This window comes from Schistocerca nitens, chromosome 1, assembly GCF_023898315.1.
Source record: "Schistocerca nitens isolate TAMUIC-IGC-003100 chromosome 1, iqSchNite1.1, whole genome shotgun sequence".
NCBI lineage: Eukaryota > Metazoa > Arthropoda > Insecta > Orthoptera > Acrididae > Schistocerca > Schistocerca nitens.
Window position 1 is genome coordinate 825739676 of NC_064614.1, and position 16256 is coordinate 825755931.

At 40.3% G+C, this 16256-nt stretch overlaps 1 protein-coding gene across 1 annotated transcript in view; it reads left to right on the forward strand.

Moving 5' to 3' along the window:
* LOC126262726 (probable ATP-dependent RNA helicase DDX60) overlaps positions 1 to 16256 on the forward strand; it is a 141014-nt gene that overhangs the window by 70280 nt on the left and 54478 nt on the right. Inside the window, exon 4 of the mRNA XM_049959526.1 lies at positions 8172 to 8328. Coding sequence (XP_049815483.1) covers positions 8172 to 8328 — 157 coding nt within the window. The remainder of the gene's footprint in view (positions 1 to 8171; positions 8329 to 16256) is intronic.

The following is a 16256-nucleotide window of genomic DNA, read 5'->3' on the forward strand; positions in this document are numbered from 1 at the left end:
TCATTCTGTTTGGGAGTGGAACAGGGAGAGAAGATGCTAGTAGTGGTACGAGGTACCCTTCGCCGTGCACAGTATGGCGGATTGCAGAGTATGTATGTAGATGAAGATGTAGATGTTATGCACTTCTGAGAGCATCGTACCATTCATCTGGAACCAGAACTTTACCTTCCTGACGATCCCCTCACTGTAGTGGAGACGTATCAATTTTTAGGACTGGTTTTTGAGGCCCAATTGACTTGGCTTCCTCACCTTCGTCAGCTTAAGCAGAAGTGCTGGCAGCATCTCAATGTCCCCGCTGCCTTAGCAACACCAACTGGGGTGCAGATCGCTCTACACTGCTGCAGCTATACGGAGCCCTTGTTAAATCCCGCCTTGACTATGGTAGTCTGGTTTATGGTTCGGTGGCGCCCTCAGTATTGCGTTTACTCGACTCAGTGCACCACTGTGGCTTTCAACTAGCGATGGGAGCTTTTAGGATGAGTCCAATGACCAGCATCCTTGCGGAGGCTGGAGTTCCTCCATTGCAGGTCAGGCTTGCACAACTGCTTTCCAGTTATATTGCACATGTTCCTAGTTCTCCTGCGCATCCAAATTACTGTCTCCTTTTCCCACCAATGGTGGTTCATCTCCCTCATCGGCGGCCTAGGTCAGGGGTTACAATTGCAGTTACGTCCAGTCCCTTGTGTCTGAACTGGAGTCCTTGCTATTCCACCTATACTTGAGGTCTAATCGCGTACACCTAGGCTGCAGCTTCTCCTGGAGCTTTCACATTTTCCAAAGGACTCTGTTCACCCTGCGGCTCTTCACTGTCACTTCATCTCGATTCTTGACATGTACCGAGGCCATTAAGTGATTTACACTGACAGCTGGATGGCTGATGGTCATGCCGGCTTCGCATATGTCCATGGAGGACATATTGAAGAGCACCCTTGCCTGACAGATGCAGTGTTTTCACTGCAGAGCTGGTGGCTATATTTCGTGCTCTTGAGCACATCTGCTCATGCCCAGGCGAGTCATTTCTCCTGTGTACTGACTCCTCGAGCACCCTACAAGCTATCAACCAGTGCTACCCTCGTCATCCTTTGGTAGCAACCATCCAGGAGCCCATCTGTGCCCTGGAACGGTCCGGTGGTTCAGTGGTGTTCTTGTGGACCCCAGGACACATCGGAATCCCAGGCAATGAACTTGCTGACAGGCTGGCCAATAAGGCTACACGGAAACTGCTTAAGGAGATCGGCATTCCAATAACTGACCTGCGTTCGTCTTTACGTCGCCAGGTTTTTCGGTTTTGGGAGACAGAATGGCAAAGTCTCAGTACACACAACGAACTGCGTGCCATTAAGGAGACTACGAATGTGTGGCAGTCCTCCATGTGGGCCTCCCACAGGGACTCTGTGGTTCTCTGCCAGCTCCGCATTGGTCATGCTTAGGTGACGCATGGCTATCTTCTGCACCTTGAAGACCCACCTCAGTGTCGATTGAGTGCCCGGTTGACAGTGGCCCATATTCTGGTGCACTGTCCCACTTCGACTGCTCTGCAACGAAATCTTCAGTTACTGGACTCATTGCCACAAATTTTATCTGGCAACGCCTCATCAGCTAATTTAGTTTTACATTTTATTCGTGAGGGTGGGTTTAATCATTTGATCTAAGTTTTAGCGCATGTCCTTTGTCCCTCTGTGTCCTCCGCCTTAGTGCTTTTAGGGTGGAGGTTTTAATGTATTGCAGAGTGGCTGGCTTCTCCTTTTTATTCTCATGGTCAGCTATCCATGGTAATCTGTTTTGTCATTTTAATCTCTTCTATCTGTTTTTTGCTTTCTGTGGTTTTCTTCTACCCTTTTTTCGTTTGATGTGTTGGTTGTCCTTCTGTCGTTCTTGTGGTTTTTCCTTTCTCTCCATTTTGTGTTGTCAGTCTTGCTTGTTTTATTCTCACCCTTGTGGCATTGTCTTATTCAGAACAAGGGACCGATGACCTAGCTATTTGCTCCCTTCCCCCATCTTTTAAACCAACAAACCAACCAACCAGCAGCTCAAATGTGTAGCAGTCTTTTGGTTCTGCCTATCTGCTACTCATATCCTCCTCTACATGGCAAGTAGAAGTCTATCCTTTTCATAATATTGTCATATTGTAGAAAATATGACATTTGTAAAAAAAATTCCAATTAAGTATTTCATGTTTTTTTGAATCAACAAATGTAGTTCATTTCTATTATCAACTACTTATACATTTTCTTTTAAGCACACTATTCTGAGATTTCAAATTGGGCACTTAACACTTATTTCGTTCTCCTTTTTTTCTGAAATACCAATAGATCAACTTCAATTTGATAAAGTAAATAATATTTGCAGAATAGAGCACTTGATTGCAACATATTTTAACTCACTGGTCTTGAATCTGAATTGACTTATCTTCCCTTTATGTATAAATACAAAATACAATGAATTGTTTCATTCAGCAGATGGATAAATGCTTTCTCTTTCTTTAGATTAGGTTATATAATTTAATTACAATAGTTAGTGGTTCATTTTTTAAAAATTTTTACAATAAATAAAAATGACTGACTATATGACGTGGCCGCCATCTTGTAGCTGCTGTGCATCAGGTAATAGATTGCAATGTCTGACACTGTCAATGTACATATCAAGTGATAAAGACATACCACGTTGTCACAATTCACATTAATTGTAATGACTGTACACTAAGTCATTCAATAAACAGTGTATGTTGACCTCTTCATAAAGTTGGCAATGCACAATGGGCGCTTATTTAACTTTTATTTCTCTGCATATGATCAAATTTCTCAAATTCATGCTATGATATATAAAGAACAGAAAGAAGAGTGGCAATAAACACAATGACACATAGGTCCCAGTACTATAATATATAACCTGTAAATAATTTTTTGTAGGCCTTCTTAAGTTTGTGTAGTCATTCCTGAAGGGCTTCTTCATCCAAACAGTTTTTGTTATGATTTCCCATAGGAAATTAAATTTTTCTGTTTTTGTGTTTCTTTATTTCCTAATTACACAATAGAATTACTTCTTTTTTCGTGTAAAAATTATTATACAGTATCTGATTGTTCAAATGAAATGTTGGGAATAAAAAATTGAGATTTATTCATCTCATAACTTACAGTTGCTGATCAACGAGTTAAGAGTACAGGATATATATATCAAAAAATGGGTAATACAACTAAATGTATATAAAACTACAATTAATGAGAGACAGCAATGTTTTTGTTGTTGTGGTCTTCAGCCCTGAGACTGGTTTGATGCAGCTCTCCATGCTACTCTATCCTGTGCAAACTTCTTCATCTCCCAGTAACTACTGCAACCTACATCCTTCTGAATCTGCTTAGTGTATGCATCTCTTGGTCTCCCTCTACGATTTTTACCCTCCACGCTGCCCTCCAATACTAAATTGGTGATCCCTTGATGCCTCAGAACATGTCCTACCAACCGATCCCTTCTTCTAGTCAGGTTGTGCCACAAGCTTCTCTTCTCCCCAGTCCTATTCAATACTTCCTCATTAGTTATGTGATCTACCCATCTAATCTTCAGCATTCTTCTGTAGCACCACATTTTAACCATACAGTAAAACTGCATGCCCTCGGGAAAAATTACGGCTGTAGTTTCCCCTTGCTTTCAGCCGTTTGCAGCACCAGCACAGCAAGGCCGTTTTGGTTAGTGTTACAAGGCCAGATCAGTCAATCATCCAGACTGTTGCCCCTGCAACTACTGAAAAGGCTGCTGCCCCTCTTCAGGAATCACATGTTTGTCTGGCCTCTCAACAGATACCCCATTGTGGTTGCACCTATGGTACGGCTATCTGTATCGCCGAGGCACGCAAGCCTCCCCACCAACAGCGAGGTCCATGGTTCAGCAATATTTTCATGTTAATGTAAGTTTTCGCAGTTACATTTACACAACAAGCCTACTGAAAGCTATATTCTGCTCAGATAATTAATTCATCCTTCATTGAACTCTGCAGTTGAGTATTATGATCTCTGAAGTAGAGTATCATGGAGCTTTTTTTAAATGAATATAGCTTCATACTCAGAATGTTCCTTCCTTTTAGTTTGTTGTAAATTTTTGTTTTGATATGCAGAGGAGTCAAGCATGTAAATTTAATCAATGAGCAGGGAGCTTTAAGTTATCTTCTTTGCAATACATCTGTGTTCAGAACATTTTTCCTTAAATGATTGTAAATTCCTATGCAAATAAAAAAGGCAATGATATTGTAGCCCTATATGGAGGGAACTGATAATAATTGCAGGTTTTAAATAACAAGCAACATGATTCCCTTGGATGAGCAAGACACCTGTTTGTGATCTTTCTTTTCAGCAGTTTCAGTATATGCAGTATGTTGAATGAGCTTAAAAAAATGTTTAAATAAATAAATTCTTGGTGTCCATGCGAATGGCAGTAGCTAATATTTGCATTTCAAATGCAAAGCTACATAATTTGCTTTCTAGATACTCAACTTGTTTATTACAATATATCTAGATTTCATTCCAGGAATTTGACTGAGGGATTTTGGCTGTTTTGTTCTGAACTGTATCATTTAGTTTTCTGGGATGTCCAGGGTTAAACGGTCTCAGGAAACCACAGAACAGGTGGTCCGTCTAAAAGGGGGCAGGTAAAACACAGTAAGATAGTTGTAGAAACAATTGGTATTGTAGTTGTAAATTGTCATAGTTGTGTTGGGATAGAACCAGAGCTCCAAGCCCTAATAAAAAGCATTGAAGCTCAAATAGTTATAGGTACAAAAGCTGGCTAAAGCCGGAAATAAGTTCAACTGAAATTTTTTCAAACGATCTAACAGTTTTCAGAAAGGATAGATTAAATACAGGTGGTGGTGGAGTATTTATTGCTGTCAGAAGTAATTTGCCTTGTAGTGAAATTGAATTAGATAGTTCCTGCGAAATAGTATGGGTAGAGGTTATACTCGACAATCGGACAAAACTGTTAATTGGATCATTTTACCGACCCCCCCCCCCCCCCCCCGACTCAGAAGATAGAGTTGCTGAACAGTTCAAAGAAAACTTGAGTCTCATTTCAAATAGGTGCCCCACTCATACAATTATAGTCAGTGGCGACTGCAATCTAGCCTCAATATGCTGGAAAAATTATACATTTAAAACCGGTGGCAGGCATAAAACGTCATCCACAATTGTACTGAATGCTTTCTCAGAAAATTATTTTGAACAATTAGTTCATGAGCCTACTCGAAGCATAAATGGTTGTGAAAGCATACTTGACCTCTTAGCAACAAATAATCCGGGACAAATAGGGAGTATCATGACGAATACAGGGATTAGCGACCACAAGGCAATTGCTGCTAGGCTGAATACCCTAACACCCACAACCATCAAAAAGAAACACAAAGTGCATCTATTTAAAAAAGCTGATAAAAATGCTCTTAACACCTTTTTAAGAGAAAGTCTCTTCTCCTTCCGATGTGATCACGTAAGCGTAGAAAAGATATGGAATGATTTCAAAGAGATAGTATTGACGTCAGGTGGGAGATATATACCACATAAACTAATAAGTGATGGTACTGATCCCCCATGGTACAGAAAACAGGTCAGATAGCTGTTGCAGAAGCAATGAAAAAAGCATGCCAAATTTAAAAGAATGTAAAATCCCGAAGATTGGCAAAGTTTTGCAGAAGTTAAAAATATAGCACGTGCTTCAATGCGAGATGCTTTTAATAATTTCCACAATGAAACTCTGTCTCGGAATCTAGCAGAAAACCCAGAGAGAGTCTGGTCATATATAAAGCACACAAGTGGCAAGACACAATCAATACCTTCACTGTGCAGTAACAACGGTGAAGTCACTGATGACAGTTCCACCAAAGCAGACTTATTATCGGTTTTCCAAAACTCCTTCGCCAAAGAAGATGAAGTAAATATTCCCGATTTCCAATCAAGAACAATTGTGAAGATGAGAAACATAGAAGTAGATATCCTCAGTGTAGCAAAGCAGCTTAAATCACTTAATAAAGGCAAGGCTTCTGGTCCAGACTGTATTCCAGTCAGGTTCCTTTCAGAGTATACTGATGCAATAGCTCCATTTTTAGCAATTATATACAACCACTCGCTCAGAGAAAGTTCTGTACGTAAAGACTGGAAAGTTGCTCAAGTCACACCAATACCCAAACAGGGAAATAGGATTAATCCACTGAATTACAAGCCCATATCACTAACATCAATTTGCAGCAGGGTTTTGGAACGTATACTGTATTCTAACATTATGAAGTACCACAAGGAAAACTATTTACTGACACACAGTCAGCACGGATTCAGAAAATGTCATTCTTGAGGAACACAACTAGCTCTTTATACTCATGAAGTAAGAGTGCTATCGACAGGGGCTGTCAAATTGACTCCATATTCTTAGATTTTCAGAAGGCTTTTGACACTGTTCCCCACAAGCATCTTCTAACCAAACTGTGTGCCTATGGAATGTCGCCTCAGTGTGCGACTAGATTCATGATTTCCTGTCAGAAAGGTCACAGTTCATAGTAATAGACGGAAAGTCGTCAAGTAAAACAGAAGTAATATCCGGCATTCCCCAAGGAAGTGTTACATGCCCTCTATTGTTCCTGATCTATGTTAACAACATAGGAGACAATCAGAGTAGCCCTCTTAGATTATTTGCAGATGATGCTATCATTTACTGTCTTGTACAGTCATCAGATAACCAAAATGAATTGCAAAATGATTTAGATAAGATATCTGTTTGGTGCAAAAAGTGGCAATTGACCCTTAATAAAGAAAAGTGTGAAGTTATTCACATGATTACTAAAAGAATTCCCCTAAATTCCGATTATGTGATAAGTCGCACAAATCTGAAGGCTGTAAATTGAACTAAATACTTAGGAATTACAATTACAAATAACATAAGTTGGAACAATCACATAGATAATGTTGTGGATAGAGCAAACCAAAGACTGTGATTGATTGGCAGAACACTTAGAAGGTGCAACAGAGTGACTAAAAAGACTGCTTACACTACACTTGTCCGCCATATTCTAGAGTATTGCTGTGCGGTGTGGGATTCGTATCATGTGGAACTGACGGATGATACTGAAAAAGTTCAAAGAAGGGCGGCTCGTTTTGTATTATCGCGAAATAGGGAAGATAGTGCCACAGACATGATACATGAATTGGAGTGGCAATCATTAAAACAAAGGCGTTTTTCGCTGCGACGGGATCTTCTCATGAAATTTCAATCACGTTTTCTCCTCCGATTGCGAAAACATTGTGTTGGCACCCACCTACATAGGGAGAAATGATCATCATGATAAAAATAGGAGAAATCAGGGCTCACACAGGAAAAATTTAAGTGTTCATTCTTCCTGTGCGCCGTTCAAGAGTGGAACAGTAGAGAGACAGCTTGAATGTGGTTCATTGAACCCTCTGCCAGGCACTTAATTGTGAGTAGCAGAGTAATCACGTAGATGTGGATGTAGCTGTAGATGTTAACCAGTTGGGCTGAAACCATGTTTCTAGATGATTTATTATACTGATGATGCAGACAGGTTTGTTTTCTGACTCCTGGTCTTAAATTAATATAAATGAATCATCTGCAAGTAAAATTGATGGGCATTATCTAGTAATATTATCTATCTATTTGTAATTTATTGCAAAATGAAGAGTACTGGCATCTCAGAACTTGTGTTGGTATATTCAAATGGCATGCTAGAAACATGCACCAGGCCCATTGAATTTCATAATTGTCATATGTTGAGGGGCAGCAGCTTATGTTGGCTAGTAAGTTTGAAACTGTGTTTTAGATATGTGATTGAGGATTTCATGGATGGTGACAGTAACGACATTTACTTAAGTATATTATCTGCGGTATTTGAAATGGATATCCACTTGAAAAGAAAGGAATGCGATGTAGGGCAGAGATTACAGAAATTTGAAATCTCATTCATTTGTGTGGTGCTCCTGTCCTTATTTCAGTATGCAGTTGTGATAGGAACAAACATGTAATTGTACAAATGTTCTATTTCATTATGTTTCTGGCTTCACAATCTTAGTTATTTGCCTGAAATAAAACTTCAGTCCATCATCAGATATCTAACTGATGTACTTTATATTTCTTACTTTATTTATAGTTTGCAGGAACTTTCTTGTGTAAGTAACAATGTATTTCAGGTAATCGAGCGGTATAACAATGAAGTTAAATTCTTATTTGACCACTACTTTCGGTGTGTCGCGGAAGACTGTTCGAGAACTATGGGAGAGGATACAGTTCTCCCAATTTCAGAGTTATGTATTGAACCAGAATCATCATACATGAAGGAAGTAAAAGGTAAGTTTGCATGTAAAAATCTTTTAATATATCTTATGCTTTGAGAAAGCATGACATCACTCACGTTATCAATGAAACTACTAATGTTGAACAGCATGTACTGAATTGATTTGGCCGTTTCAGTTGTCGAGGCATAAAATCTGTCTTGCAAGATAATTGATGTGCACTTATACCTTTATTTTTGTTGTTATTAAAAGCTACTGTAGCATCCCTTTACTGAAAATGTATTTTGCTTGATTGAAAAAAAAAAAAAAAAAAAAATCTATGATGGAGGCTGATTTGTGTTTGTTATATCTGACAGCTTATATTATTGCATTATTCAGCATAATTTATTTTAGATATTAAACCCTGTGCTAGACATAGTTTGAATCCACAAATTAAAAAACATATATTATAATTTTTTTAAAAATCATGTCAGTCAAGAAGAGCTACCACTAAATTCTATTTTATTCACAACCAATTTCTTCCTTCAGGTCATCATCAGGTAGTTTAGTGATTTATAACAGCTTAATGATAATATTAAAACTGTGATACCAGACAATGAAACATCCATGCTACATCACTATGTTAAGTGGTAAAATACATTACATTGTGTAAGGGCAGTGATATTGATAGGATGATATGTAGCTATCAAAATATACCATTATCCCAGTTGCATAGGTTAACATTCTGGTGAGCACTTCCTACCCACAGATAGGAGGTAGCAAGTTTTGACACCACCAGAGCAGTTGCAGTTATGAGCTCAATGTGAACAGTGGCTGATACTGGTAAAGGCTTTTTGCCAGGTCTGAAGTGAGTAACACCACTCGTGTATATTGGCATGTTCTGAAACAGTAGAGGTGCTGTTTCACAAGTGAAATTTAGTATCTACATTTCTATACAGGGAACTTTGACGAGTTTATTATTTTCCCGGGAATCTGAGTTTGCACCAAGTGCAATAGTTAGCACCAAAATGCATGATGATAAGTGTGTGCAAACTGTAGTATGAGTAACAATAGACATGATAGGAAATGTTATATGTGTTTGGAACAATTAACAAATGTGATGTTGCCGATAGATGCCTTTTGCTCATAAAAAAAATCCTGTCACCGTTGTCAACCTTTCTGCCAAAACTCTGACCCGCAGAAATCTCATCACTTTCTAAAGGCCTCATGTTAACCCTAAAACTAAGTTCACCCATGCTGGACTTGTAAACGACATTCTTTCCTTTACTTGTTCTTCACAGTAGAATTATTTCTTTGCCACACACTCCACCAACAACAGCCAACCAAACCCACACAGAACCTTGTTTAAAACAGTTCCAACCTCCCTCCAACCATGATCTTCCTTCCCTTCCACCCAGTCCTCCTTTGTTAACCTTTCAGAGACCCTTCACTTCTAACCTGGTCTCGCCTTCCTTTCCTAAATCCCTCCCCAGTGCATCCATCATCATTCTTATGGAACCAACAGCTATCCATAACCTGCAAACCAAACCAGACCTTATCATCCTTCCTGCACATGAAGGCTCTACCACACAGGTCATGAACCATGGTGACTATGGGACTGATGGTCTCTGACAATTTTCTGATACCTCTGGAAGCAAATCTTACAACTATGATCCCATCCCCAAAGTTTAACAGGACCTCCAGCAGCTCCTCAACACCTTAGGTCATTTCTGAATCAATCTCCCTCTTCTCATCTGCAACCTCCCCCTGCACTCGTACCTTTTCCCTATTCCACAAACTCAGCCCCATAGGTCTTCCTTCTGGTCATTCTGTTGTGGCAGGGTACAGTGCACCCACAGTACAAATCTCTGCTTTTGTTGATAAACACCTCCAAACTCTTATCCTTAACCTCCCATCCTACATTCAAGACACCACTCACTTCCTCCACTGCCTTTCCACAGTTCCTGTCCCATTACACCAGAAGTCTTGTTGGTCACTGTATATTTGATGGCCTTATACACCAACATCTCCCTTGCTTGCCTGATACCAAACCTACCACCTGTTTCATAACTCTGACCCATAATTATTTCACTTTCGAATGACTAATCTATAAACAAATCCATGGTACTCCCATGGCTACTTGCATGGCATCATCCTATGCCAGCTTATATATCCAGTCAACACCTAAATCACCTTGTCTGGTTCAGATTCATTGATGACATTTTCATGCTGTGGTGTCATTGCAAGGACAACCTTTGTGCTTTCTTCCATAACTCAATATTTACTCCCAAATCCACTTCATCAGATGGTCCTCTCGGCTCAATGAGCCACCTTTCTAGACATCAATCTCCACCTCAGATGGCTCCATAAATAGTCTGTTCATATCAAGCAGACCAGTTACCAATAGTACCTCCACTTTGACAGCAATCACCGGTTTCATTTCAGAAAGTCTCTTCATTACAGCTTCGCCACCTGTGGATGCCATAGCTGCACTAGAAAGCACGAGTTGTCGAAATATACTGACAACTTTACCAGAGCTTTTGTTGACAGACGGTATCCCATCCAGTTCAGCCATAAACAGATCTCTCATGCCATCTCCTCTGGCTCCTATAAGCCTGTTAATCAGCCACCAACCGGCACTCCTCTACTCACCCAGTATCACCTTGGCCTTGAAATGCCACCAGGGGCTCGACCACCTCTCGTTGTACCCTGAGATGAGGAATATCCTACTCACATCACCCAAAGTTGGGTTCTGCCATCCATGTTATCTATAGAATATCCTTGTCCATCACTATTCCAGTCCTTTTCCCCTTGGGTTATTCCCTTGTGGTTGAGCCAGTTGCAAGAATTGTCTCATACACCCATCCTACCACAGTCCATTCATAGATATTTTCTGTATTACAAAAGGCGAGGTCACTTGTGAAAGCAGCCATGTTGCATATCATCCATGCTGCAAAAAATGTGCAGGATTTTATATGGGTATGACAATTAATCAACTGTCTACTTAACGTGAATAGCCTCTGCCAAACTGTGACAAACTGCAAACTTGACCACCCAGTTGCTGAATACGCTATAGACCACAATGCAAATGTCTTCAACAGCTGCTTCACCTTGCAAGCCATTTGGATACTCCCTTCCAGCACTAGCTTCTCTGAACTGTACGGAACGGGATTGTCTCTGCAACATATCCTGTGCTCTCGCAGTCCCCCTCACATAAACCTCCACTAACCAGTTTCCCACTGCCTCCTGTCTTCTGTCCACACCATTCCTTCTACCATCCAGAACAGGTACTGCCATCCCCACTCCCGCCCCCCCAATCCAGAACAGGCACTGCCATCCCCCTCCACTTCGAGCGAGGTGGTGGAGTGGCTAGCGCACTGGACTCGCGTTCGGGAGGACGACGGTTCAAACCCACATTTGGCCATCCTGATTTAGGTTTTCTGTGATTTGCCTAAATCGCTCCAGGGAAATGCCGGAATGGTTCCTTTGCAAGAGCACGGCCGACTTCCTTCCTTGTCCTTCCCTAATCCGATGAGACCGATGACCTCGCTGTCTGTTCTCCTTCCGCAAACAACCCAACCCATCCCCTCTCCCCCTCCCCAGCCACATGTGGGCATTCTCTCTCTCTCTCTCTCTCTCTCTCTCTCTCTCTCTCTCTCTCTCCCTCTCTCTCTCTATCTATCTATCTGTAATACCTCTCTTTCTTTCTCTCCCCCACTCCCTCCTCCTCCCTCTCCCTCTCTTTCTCTCCCTCTCCCTCCCTCACCCCCTTTTCTATGCCTATGTCTTTCTTTCCTCTCTCCCTGTTTCCCTCCGCATCTCCATATTCCTCTCCTTTCCACCCCTCCCTTTCCTTAGCCGGCTCTCTACCTCTCCCTTCCCTTTATATGCTGTACCCTCTGAACTTCTTGTGCAGCTGGTGGGTCATCTGTGGAAAGACCTGCATCACATTATCCCACTACCCTCTCCTTCCTTCATATGTCCGTCCCTCTCTCCCAGTCCCCAACTGCCCAGGCAACTGCTGTCAATAATCAACAGTCAGAATCACCGTGATCAAGGGCATGTGTCTTTGAGGTTTCTGTGTGTGTGAATGTATGTGCTTCCACTAGAGAAAGAGCAAAAGCTCAAAAGCGAGTGTAAATAGTTTTCTGTTGCATGTTTCTGTGTGCCCCATATCAGTCTACTATTGGTGAGAGGTTGCTTTTCCTTTATTTTGTGTGTTATTCCTGTCACTTTTGTTACATATTGGCCTAGGTTATCTTAATGGCAATTTACACACCTTGTGGCTTCAGATAGGTGTATGGTTAGAAACATTAATTAACAGCACATGTGATTTAGAGGCAGGTAACCTACGCCGATAGTTAGGTCTATGCTGGGAGAGGAGTGGTATTACATTTGTTGCTAGTGAAATATTACCAAACACTGATTCATCTTCAATCAAGTTCCAAAATTCTATGTGGCAGCACCTTATGAACATTGATAGCAGATTTTTTCAACGTGGAACTTTTTATGATTGAGCATAAAATAATATTGAAACAAAACAGAAAAAATATGCGAAAAATGGAGAAAAAGTGGAAGACTGGCAAATTTACCCTTTTGTTGCTGCGTGAATTTCTTGGTTGTATGTGCAGCAAGCCCCCTCCACGAAAAAAACAACCACACCATAACACCATTGTCTCCGAATTTTACTGTTGGCGCTACACCTGCTGGCAGATGATGTTTGCCGTACCCACATCCTGCGGTTGGATCGCCACATTCGTCATTCCACACAAAGTTTTTCCACTGTTCAATTGTCCAATGTTTATGCTCCTCACACCAAGTGAGGCGTTGTTTGACATTTACCAGCGTAATGTGTGGCTTATGAGGCAATCCAAGTTTTCTCACCTCCCATCTAACTGTGGATCCTGATGCAGTTTCGAATTCCTGTGTTATGGTCTGGATAGATGTCTGCCTATTACACATTATGACCCTCTTCAACTGTCAGCGGTCTCTGTCAGTCAACAGATAAGGTTGGTCTGTACAGTTTTGTGCTGTACATGTCCCTTCATGTTTCCACTTCACTATCACATTGGAAACAGTGACCTAGGGATGTTTAGAAGTGTGGAAATTTCGCGTACAGACATATGACACAAATGACACCCAACCACCTGACCACGTTCGAAGTCCTTGAGTTCCACCAAGTGCCCCATTCTGCTCTCTCACAATGTCTAATCACTACTGAGGTCCCTGATGTGTAGTACCTGGCAATAGGTGGCATCACAATGCACCTAATATGAAAGACATATGTTTTTGGGGGTGCCCGGATACAGACTGGTTGAATTTCAATTTTATCAAATTGCATAGGTATTGCCTCATACTGCCTTGCATTTTATAATGAAAAGTTGGATCCTGTTTTCTCTACAACACTTAAAAATGATTATTAAAATTTTTTTTCTGCTTCTGACTTCTTGTTAACAAACTTTTCATTGAGTTTGATAGAAACAATATTCCAAATTGTTTTAATTTTGTAACTAGCTGTGCTTCATGATCAAACAGACCATTCGTAACAGGAAAAGTTTTTGTTTGAGGAAATTTATCTTGCTCTATGAACACATTATCTATCAGTGTGCTGCTTTCATCTATCACCCGAGTAGGAAAATCAATAACTGATGTCAAATTGAAAGAACCAAGTAATACTTCAAGGTCAAGCTTTCTATCAGACTCTTCCATAAAATCTACATTGAAATCCCCACAAACAATAATTTGCTTCCCTCTGTCTGAGAGATAGCACAACAAAGAATCCCAGTTTTTCAAAAATAGCAGAAAATTTCCCAATGGGGACCTAAAAATGGCTACAATTATCAAAGTACCATTATTTAGTGTAAGCTCACAAGCACAGCTTCTATATGTTGCTCTACACAAATTTTTTTAGTTTCCAAATTTTTCACACTATGACAGATGTTAACTTATAAGGCAACTCCTCCTCTGTCCATTGTTTCTCTACTTACAAGTTCTGAAAACTTTTATCCACCTACATTTACCATTGCCATACTTGTCACTATTTGATTTTCAGACAGCCGTAGTACATCTGTTCCAACCTCAGCTTCTAAATCTCCTAAACAAACAAGAAGCTCATCTACTTTGTTTTTTGATGCCTCTATATTCTCATGAGAATCTTGTGACATATTAACTTTATTTTTCATTATGCTGTTATGAGAATATTATGATATTTTAATCCTCTAGTACCTGTCTGTCTGAGATTCTCATTAAGCTGAATTTCAATCAATGTTGGATGATTGGACACTGATCTTAGCCTAAAAAAGAGGTACTCCCATGAGTACCAGTGCCTCTCCTTAAATATTTTGCTATTATACCAGCCAATTTACCCTTCCCTTTCCTATTGAAATGCAGGCCATGTCTTGTGAAGTCCCACCAACCAATACTATCAGCAGTAACCAAACCTATGCCTTACAAAGCATCCACCCAAAGCAGCTCCATATTGACCCTCCTGACAGAGCTGTTCAATTGGGGCTGATAATAATGCATGAAAGCTGGAATCAAGGCAACATTTGTATGGTTCACCGCAGACACTATTTTTACCAGGTCACACTCGACATTGTAGCCCTGATCCCTGTAAGTACTGTTTCCCACTACATCCACTACCACAACATGATCCTGCTTTGTAAAACCCATGCACAATGCCCCTACATCCTCTACCTCTTGGTTAAGACATGCACTGGGCTAGAAAATACTTGTGACCTGGTAGCTGTCACCTAATTTTTCCTGCAAGATATGGCCCACACCTCTTCCATGGCTACTATCTAACAACATAACTTTCCTCCTACTTTCTACTTTTTTTTTTTTTGAAAATGTTGGTTTTGTAGTGAAAGTCTGTTGAGTGCTGACTACACTTACATTTACTTGAGCTTCTTCCTTCATTGACTGAGGTAGCAAGGCAAATCTGTTGTTTGTGCCATTGATGAAACTGTCAAATACTGTTCTATTTCTGTGGACCCTGTTGCTTGCTACCACTTCACGCGTCGTCACTCTTCCCCCTTAACATTTTCAGTTCCTCTGTAGCAATATGAAGTTCAACCTTAAGGGCTCTAATCTTCCCTTCCAGTTCAGCTATCTTGCTATCCCTTGAACATACTATGCAATACCGTGGAAGAGACCCAGTTACTTCCCGAATTCCCATGCCACTACATACCCCCCCCCCCCCTCTCAATGTAACCATCAGCTGCACAGAACCCCAGAACTAACTTTCCTATAGCAGCCAAACACTTATCACTCTTATGTAATTCTTCATGCTTTCCCGGTGATTTGTTGATATCTTGGATATTCAGGAATCCAGCCGGATATTCGTGTCGTTCTCGCACGATATTTCAACAGCATGCCTCGCTGGTTGTTTACAATATGTTCACAAAATTTATCTATGCAATAGCAGTAATATTGTTTTAACTACAGATCACAAGAGTCACCAAAGTTATGTGGAACACTAATGTACGTATATACTATTAATATAATAATATAATGCACTTAAACTAAGCGTTGAAAATCAAAATTTGTATACCCAAAAAATTAGGCCTGAGATCGCATATGCGCAGTATGTACTTTATGCATTTTGAAAGGAAATAAAAAGATAGAAATTAAAACCTTTAATTAAGTGAATAAATATGGCACTACTAAATATTACATATGTGTAATGGAAACAAGCTAAATTCTTCACTTAATACTTAAGCAAATGTCTTAAATTTGTAAGTAAAGCTACATCTAAAGTATGCGAAAACCAGCTCTTAGGTTATGTTTTTGTTTTTATTCAAGAAATACTTTGAAACTAGTGAAACCTTCAATAGGTAATACGAAATAGACTGTAATTAACTTCCTTATGGTGTAATATAAACTTAATTGACAGTTATTATAAAATTAACTACTTATCTTCATGAGCTCAATATTCAAGGGTGTGCAAATCTGTGCCAGGGCTTCCAACTACTCTTTTGGCATGGATCAAAGTCCCAGGCCATA